This window comes from Aptenodytes forsteri, unplaced genomic scaffold, assembly GCF_000699145.1.
Source record: "Aptenodytes forsteri isolate BGI_AS27 unplaced genomic scaffold, ASM69914v1 Scaffold164, whole genome shotgun sequence".
NCBI classification, from domain to species: Eukaryota; Metazoa; Chordata; class Aves; order Sphenisciformes; family Spheniscidae; genus Aptenodytes; species Aptenodytes forsteri.
Genome location: NW_008795527.1, coordinates 2507653 through 2516260, shown reverse-complemented (window position 1 = coordinate 2516260; position 8608 = coordinate 2507653). Strand labels below are relative to the sequence as shown.

The 8608-nt window shown below is 37.1% G+C and overlaps 1 protein-coding gene across 1 annotated transcript in view; it reads left to right on the top strand.

Moving 5' to 3' along the window:
- Positions 1-8248, top strand: part of FAM221A (family with sequence similarity 221 member A) — a 9833-nt gene extending 1585 nt beyond the window's left edge. Inside the window, exons 2-9 of the mRNA XM_019472778.1 lie at positions 11-115; positions 766-923; positions 1418-1591; positions 2067-2257; positions 4513-4719; positions 5551-5661; positions 6324-6412; positions 8186-8248. Of these exons, the coding sequence (XP_019328323.1) occupies positions 11-115; positions 766-923; positions 1418-1591; positions 2067-2257; positions 4513-4719; positions 5551-5661; positions 6324-6412; positions 8186-8248 (1098 nt within the window). The remainder of the gene's footprint in view (positions 1-10; positions 116-765; positions 924-1417; positions 1592-2066; positions 2258-4512; positions 4720-5550; positions 5662-6323; positions 6413-8185) is intronic.
- The last annotated feature ends 360 nt before the right edge of the window (positions 8249-8608 follow it).

The following is an 8608-nucleotide window of genomic DNA, read 5'->3' as shown; positions in this document are numbered from 1 at the left end:
TCCCGTGAAGGTGCCCGAGAGTGGCTCTCCGCGGAGAAGGAGAGTATCTCCTCGGCGTGAAGCAGCAGTGGTGAAGAGGCAGGCCTTAGAGACGCGAGCCCTGTACGCCTCGCCGGTGTGAAGGCATGTTGTAAATGTTGACTTTCTGCGAGTGAAGTAACGCATCGTTTCTCACGTCCAGGCCTGCGTACCTGCCTGCCTGGCAGTGTGTCTGATGTGGTGTGAGAGGGTGATCTGCCAAGGGTACTGCTCTTTCAGGAAACACGGGCTTTCGTGCATTGCGGATTAAGTTTTGCAGTGTATAAATGCGTGCCTTTATATTCCTATGTGTCTTTGCTCATCTTGTCATCGCTCCTCTTGAAGAGTTGATCTTGAGCAAAACCAGACGTGAACTTGGTCATTATACTGAAATGCGGTCTTAATTTAGCTTAGGAAAACGTTGAGTAAAACGGCAGAGGTAGTAGGCACAGTGGTGTTTCTTACATAAGTAGTTACGCACTGATTCAGTGGGTGTCAGCTGGATTGATGTGCAAATGACAGTGATGTGTTGAGACATCATTCTGGTGCTGTACAGTACTGGCAATGTACAAATCCACAGAATATTTGACAAAGAATCATTCATTCAGTATGTTTTAGCACAAATAGTAACTGAAATATTTACAGACATTAATAAACTAACCTTCAGCATAGTTAAGTGCTGCAATTAAGTCTAAATTGTATTTTACAGATTTTACTTACTGTCCTCAGTTGTCTCCATCAATGTAGAATTTGGATGCTGCTCTGGAGTTCCAGCTATTCAGTGACTTTGACTTTGAACGTAGTGATAGCTTAAATAAATGGGCCTGTCCGAGGTGTGGGATACAGCTGCTATCAACTTTATGTACAGAAGAAACTAGCATAGTCGTCTTGCAAAGTGGAAGACAGCTTGGATGTATTGTTTGTTACTTTGATGGCAGTGTGGTTCCCTACTTCCAGTTGAATAATTTTACTCAGACTGGACTAAGACTAGATAACCTGATAAGAGTCTGCAGTACAGTTAGGTGTAGATGGGTGAAGTGATTTGCCAGAGGTCATTCAAGAAGTCTGAGGCGGAGCTGGCTGGTTGATGCCCACTGCTTTTTCTGCTGTATGAAAAGGAGCTTGGTAGTTTGCTTTAATTTTTTTCCTTCTCTCTTACAACCGTGGTTTCCAGTCTGTCTGAGCAAATTTTTTAAAAGCGCATTATTCACAAAATTTCTCTAAAATTCAGCTATAGTTCTGTTAAATGTATATCACTAGAACAGTATTATGAAAGATAAGATTTTTTTTTTTGCATTTACAGCAAAAGTGTTGTTATATATTATTTGAAAAAATATCTTGAGAAACCTACTTTTATTGTCTTCATTCTCTTATGGTTTTTTTTGTGACATGCTTACAGAATTGTAGGTGATGATGATGGAGGAAAGCTCTTTACCCCTGAGGAATATGAGGAGTACAAAAGAAAAGTATTACCAATTCGTTTACAGAACAGGTTGTATGTGAGCTGGAGATCACCAACTGGCATGGACTGTAAACTTGTGGGACCAGAGACACTGTGCTTTTGTACTCACCGGTAGGAATCTTTTAATTTTTTTGAATTGTTGTATTTTTTAAAATCAGGAGAATATAAAATGTTTCCAGGTACATTACAGTACAGTATAGGCAAGTTAATTTGAGGTCTGAGGGTTGAGAAAATTAGGTTTTAAATCGTAAGAACTGTCCTTAAATCTAAATCTCAATACATTTTTTGAGACCAGAATGATTTCATAGTCTTCAATAAATTCAACTTTAAGGCACGAGTTATTGTAGATCAGATTGATTCTGACTGCTGTCAAAATGAAACATAAGGATTTGTGATAATTATGTAATGAATGGATGTAAAAGCACCTGATATTATGCATTTAATTGAAAATTAACAATTAACAGTAATTAATAAATTAAAGATGATACTTCAAAACAGAACTTGTAAGATAAATTATAAGCCTTTCAGGTAGTTTTCTTATAAATACTCACAAAGTTATAAAAGTTATTATTTTTGCCTGTTTTAGGTATAAACAACACAAAACGGACTATGAAGTGATTCCCAAAGATCGTCCTGTTTGTGTGCCTTGTCGAGTGAGCCGTTGTCCGTGCCAGTCCTATCACTATGTCCCTCTAAATGGCACACAGCCCATCCGTTGTAGATGCAAACACTTTGCTGATCAGCACAGCGCAGCACCTGGATTTTCGTGTAACTCTTGTAAGTTACTGATGGACTTGCAGCATTCTTTGCTAGGAAACTTAACAGGAACAGCATGTTAGGGATCTGTATTCTGCCCATAGTATTCGGTATGTGCTGCACTTGTCACTGATGTGTATTTTGGTCCTTGCAGAAGGATGGGAAATGGGAAGGATGACATCGCCTTTTGCACAGGAGGGTTTAGAACAACATCCTTAGCTTCCCCAAGTTCTGGGAAGGAGCGTAAGTTTCTCAGTGATTCGGTTAGGTATATATGGAGACAGCCACCTAAAGTTAGGCAGTATGAAAGTACCCCATTTGCAGTTTGTCATTTCCACTGCTGCATGCACGTGACTTTTCTACTTGAACTTGGTAGTTTGAGAGAGAGAAGTGTTGATCTCCATTCCCCTATTGCCTGGTTGAATATAATGTTAATGTATTTTTATATCTTTTCTCAACTCAATAGGAAGTAGCGCTCTGTTCCCAAATCTAGTGTTAGCACTCTAACAAAGCAATTCCCGAGCATACAGATTGTGGGTCCAGAAATGCAAATGGGAATGGAGTTTCAAGCAAAAGGTTTGAGAAAGCATTAAGAGGAAGCTTTTTGCGTCAGTTGTTTGAGATTATTGTAATGAAACAGCAGTAATTATTAACCGTAGAAACTAAATAATGCATAAAGATGTTTTAATTTGAAACCTCAAATTACATAAGCTGAAGATTTTTTTGTTAGCGTGCTGTACTGTTGGTAAATTTCTTGCATGAAGTCTGTCTAATTTTACAGGAAAAAATCATAAACAGCTTTTGCTAGATGAGAATCATATCCCACAGAATAAACCATAAAATATTTATATGACAGCCTTTCAAGAAGTTACTCTAAGTAATGTGAAAGGCTTAAATGTACAATTGGATGATTCAGACTGAATTGTTAGAACACAGTGTTTTTAATAATCACTTACATTTTTCACTTTTTCTAGCGTTTCTCAAAAATACCCGACACTTCTGAGGGCTTCAAAGATTACACAGAGAAGTGCCAAGACTTGCTTCTATTTTGGACTTGTGTTGTTCTAATGTACTGGTATTAGTCTAGCCCAGTGCTGTATAAATCTAATGTGATAGATAAATTAGAGATGTACTTTATAATGGAAAAAATATTGCTGTTGCACTCTATATATTGTCTATACTTTATTCTGTATCCAAACACAGAGTAAGAGCTCTATTACTGAGGAGTGCCTAAAATGATACGAAAAAGCCTTTAACATTTCCAAGAATGTGATCCTTGAACGTATTACACAAGACTTAAAAAAAATCTTTGTTGGTGCTCTGCAAAATGAACTGTAACTGGAAGTTGGAAGCAGGGTAATTTGTATAATGAAACATTTGCAAAATCAGTTCCTCAATTTCTTGTTCACATCATTGCTCCAGCAGGTCTTTGATGACAGTCTTAGCTGTAGCTAGGGCAGATATAAAACTTCGCTCTGTGTTTCTGAATGTCACGTCATTTGTATAACCATTTCAGTTACATCCTGTGGCTACGTAAGGTTAAAAAACTCCTGAAAGTCTCTTACATAGCTACTCTTACGTAGAACCTATTTTGCTGTTGCCACAGCCTCTGTTTACTACCCAGATAATTTTGCTAATTTTCAAAGACATTTAAATTGTGATTTGTATCATAAATTGCGATTTTAAGTTTTCTGGCCATGCAATATTGACACGTGCTGTATACCTTTGGAGATAATACTGCCAAAATGCTGGCAGGTTGTCTTCTTTACCCAGTGACAGAATTCTTTCTCTTTTCATTTTTTGTCAGGGGAGGGATAGAGAAGGGTGTTACTAATGGCAATGGACACAAGTTGCAACATGGGAAATCCAGTTAGATATTAGGAAAGAAATGTCTGCTCCAAGGGGAGACCACCATTGGTCCAGGCTGCTCAGAGAGGTGGAATCTCCATCCTTGGAGGTACTCAAAACTTGACCGAATGAGACCCTGAGACTGGATGACCCCTATGATCAAATTCCCACGTTCATCCTTTCTCCTGTTTTATACAGCATTTTTGTATCATGATGACGAGAGGCTGTAAAAGGTTTCAGCAAAGATAGTTGATTGCTTTGCCTCAAATCACGTATGTGCTTCCAAATGGAAAGCATAGCTGAATGCTTTTGCAGTGAAGGAACTCTAGTTTTTGACAAAATCAGTTTAGGGAAACACCGCTTTGTCTGCAATGAAGTATAAATTCCATTATCATCTTGCTCATTACACTTACTTATTTGTTAATTAGGTTCCAAGTGTTCGGGCTTTCATAGTTGCTTTACCTGTGCATGTGGTCAGCCAACATACGCTCATGAAACAGTCGTGGAAACTAAACAAGAGCGCTTAGCCCAAGGAAAGCCTGTGGGGCAGGATGTTCCTTATGCTGCTATGGGAGGACTGACTGGTTTTAGTTCACTAGCAGAAGGCTACATGAGACTTGATGACAGTGGAATAGGTAAGTGCAGCTGACCTGAGATGAAATTTTAATTCTCCAACTAAGTAGTTTTGAAAAGTAGTAACTTAACATAGACTTTCAAAGTTCAAAGGCAAACTGGATCAATAGGAGTAGGACTTAAGATAGATTCCCCCCCCCAGCAGTCCTTGGGTGTGAAGAGACCACTATGACCATCTTGTCCAACTTCCGGTAGTGAATTGATAAAAACCCTCTTTATCAATAATTCTGGTGTTCAGCCCAGTAGCTTCTGGTTGAAGTGGAGCATATCTTTTAGAAAGAACTCTGTAACTTCTGTTTTTCTCTTAATACTTCCATGTTATATTTATGTTAATACTTTAGCCTAATACTGCTCAGGTATTTCTTCATTGTACAGTTACAGCGCTTTTTTTTCCAAACTCAAAGGTTAATAGCTGTTCAGCATAAAAAAAAAAAAAAGAGGTCATCTGTAGGACTTTATTTTTGACAGGCATGTTAGTTGGCCTTGATACCTCTGCTGCTCTGTGATTTTGTGTCATTTAGTAACGGACACATTTTGTCCTGAAATACTGTTTTATTTATTATTGCCATGTACTCATTATTTCTTTTTTAAATTCTGGTCTGGCTTCCTGGATTTGTCTGAAGTTTAGAAACTATGGCATAGCTGTAGTAATTAAAGAAATAAAGCTTTTCATTTCTTTTGCAGCCTTTTTTGCTTTTGTAAACTCAAGTTTATGGGGTCTGCACTGAGTGTTGTAGATATTAATCTGTAGCCTTGTTTTGACCCCATCATGTATGTTCTTAATATATCTCATGAAGTTAATTTTTGTTTTCATTCAATTTATTTTCTAACAGGGGCTCCTTCTGCTGAACTTTTAGAATCCCCTGTTACCAGCATGGATCATCCATTTCTAAAAGCATTTCAGGGACCTTCTAGTTCTGCTCAAACCATCTCACAGATAGCAGGTGCTGTATTAGTAGGATAATACTGTTTTACAAAAAGTATTTAATATAAAATTAATTGGTTTTATTTATGAGTTGAAGGATGCTTAGGACTAAAATCAAAGTTAAAAATTAAAATGAGTATTGAAGCCTTGTTATGTGAAAAGTTAGTACAACATTCATGAAGTGCTTAGAATAACTGTTTTGTTACTGCTTGTAATTTTTGTTCATGAAGTGCTTTTTAACTTTAATGATCTTTTTCTAGCATTTGGTCTCTTCCCCATTAACGGTGTCACTTACTCATTGGATCAGTTTTTTAAGTTTTTAATTCCTACTAGAAGCTCATCATATCTGAATGGATCTTACATATTCAGCGCAATACTGTGAAACTGCCTTCTGCCAGAAAGTCTTTTCTGCGTGGAATTATGAATCGATTATGCTTATTTTATGTCCCTTACTTAGTACAAGAATTTAGCAATTAATATAACTGTTGAACTCCTCCAAGACTATTTACAATAGCTGCTAGCCTAGGCTAAAGAACTTACTCTTTGGTCCCAATTGCTGGGGTTTGTTACTTGCCTATAAAGGTGAGTTCTCATTTTAAACGTGTTTTGCCAAATGTAAAACATAACTAATGGAATAGCAAGTATCATTAATGAAAAAAGTTTTCGGTTTTTTTCCTTCAGGTGGTTCGAGTGCCACAAGGCAAGTTTCTCATGGAAAGCATTCAGAAGATGATGACATGGCTTACTTTGAAAAATGTTATCAAGAGCGGGCAAGTTACTACATTTGTTACTTAATTCAGATATATTTTCACAAGAGGATGTCTAAAAAAGATAAATGTATGATTTAAGTGGCATATAAATGCATTATATCATTTGTTCTCTTCTTGAGAAAACACTAGCTTCTTAAAATAGTTTTAAATACAATTATGAGCTACTGCAGGATTTCAGAGGTCAGTCATGGCTGGGATGGTATTTACCTTAACTGGGCAGATTTTTATTGAGGTAACTCTATTACAGAAAAAGAAAATACTTTACTGTGTGACAAAAAGAAACAACAAAGCAGACTCGCAGAAGGTCACCTGTGCATGTAGGAATGGGTGTTTGCTACCTCATTTATAAAACTTTATGATGTTCTTTTCCTCAGGAATGTCTGTGTAGTTGGGTAAATCTGGTGCGTCTTTCTTTAGATGATCTGAATCACCCGCTTAGAGGTGCTTCCTCCACCCCACTGCCTGTATCGTAAATTTAAATGCCCTGCGGTGTAGGTTACTTAGATGCGTAAATACTTACTCTTTCACCACGTTAGCTCCTTACCTCCACCATCTCTGCTGGAAGTATGTCTTGACTGTTCATGAATTCTTTTGTAAGGCAATGTTGCATAATTAACTTTTAAAATCTTAACTGCTGTTATGCTTGCTGCTTGCAGCAAGGTGTTTGTTAATGAGAAAGCTGTTCTAGCTTTGTGAAATTTTAAATAATTTTCTTTATTTGGGAAATCATCACAAAATACATTAAGATGTTACAAATATAGTATCAGCTTATAGGAGAAAACATGTTACTATCAAATCCGAATTGCTACATTTCTTTTTCCCCCCTAAGATTATCTTTTCTTTGCAAAAAGTAGTAGGAATTTCAGATACAAACCTCAAGCATCCAAATATGGAAAAATGTTTTAAAATGAGTTCCTGTGTAGACCAACAACAGGCTTGCTTTGCAGTGAGTTCATTTGTAGACATCCAAATCAGGACTGCGGCCTTGCTTCCTTTTGACACTATTTTATGGGGGAAAAAAGCATGTTAAAAATATTATTTTATTTTTCCTTGCATTTTTGATAGCAACATGATATCTTATGTTAGATGAGATGCAAAAGTCCATGCATCCCTTTTTATATAATTACTCTAAATAGAATTTCATTCACTAATGTAACAATACTTGAGAACAACTGTTGCTTCTAAAAACAACAGATATATTTGTTTGGATTAATAGTCTTACTACAAAATGGCAGAGTTAAATGTACGTGTGTTGGTAAATCATACCATGCAGTAAGAGCCTACTGTGTAGAAAAATCTTACGAGAGGAAGGCATGACCTTGTGGGTCAGTGAGGAGACACTGAGGTGGAGGTATAGCATCTATCTCAGCCACAGACTTCCTATGTGATTTTGTGCATGCTGGTTAGTCTAACTGTGTCTGTTACATGTCTGTAATAAAACTTCTTTACCTTTCATTGACATAAAGATAAACCCATGAACATTTGTAAGGCGCTTTGGCCTTGAGGGGTACATAAATAACTAGATTGCCATTATCAGAGGTAAAGGCAGCCCTGGTTTGAAGAGGGGAGCAGCTGCAGAGCTATGGAAGTGCTCCTTTGTCCTGTGATGCAAAAGTAAGCAATGCTAGGTTGGGCTAATAATGACCTGTAGCTTTCTCCATTGCATATATCACTCTGGTAAATTTATGACTGGATGTAGAGATTTAATATTGCATTACTAGCTGACTTGCAAATTAATGCTTGAACCACTGTTGGTGTCTTTCTTTGTTACAGCTGAAAAAGGAGAAGGCTGCTAAATGGAAAGAGAAAAGTCCAGTGTCATCAAAGAAGCCGTGAGATTAATAAAGAAATATTTATTATATGGCACAGTGTTAATCGTATTGAAATGAGAATTTTTCACTGTGCCTACCTGCATACATGTATTTCTTCATTTCTTTATTCTGCTGTTATGGTCTATTGCTGAAATTGATTTTTAATTATCTTGTTGTAATAAAATTGGTACTTTAATTGATGCATTTCTAATCTCCAGAATTGTTACATAGATATTCCTTTGAGAATGGAAAATCATATTTAGAGATTTACAGAACTGTTATTTAAGATGTGAGAGAATAAGCATCGTCATGGTTTAACCTCAATCGGCAACTGAGCACCACACAGCCGCTTGCTCACTCCCCCTCTCCCCCCGGGGGGATGTGG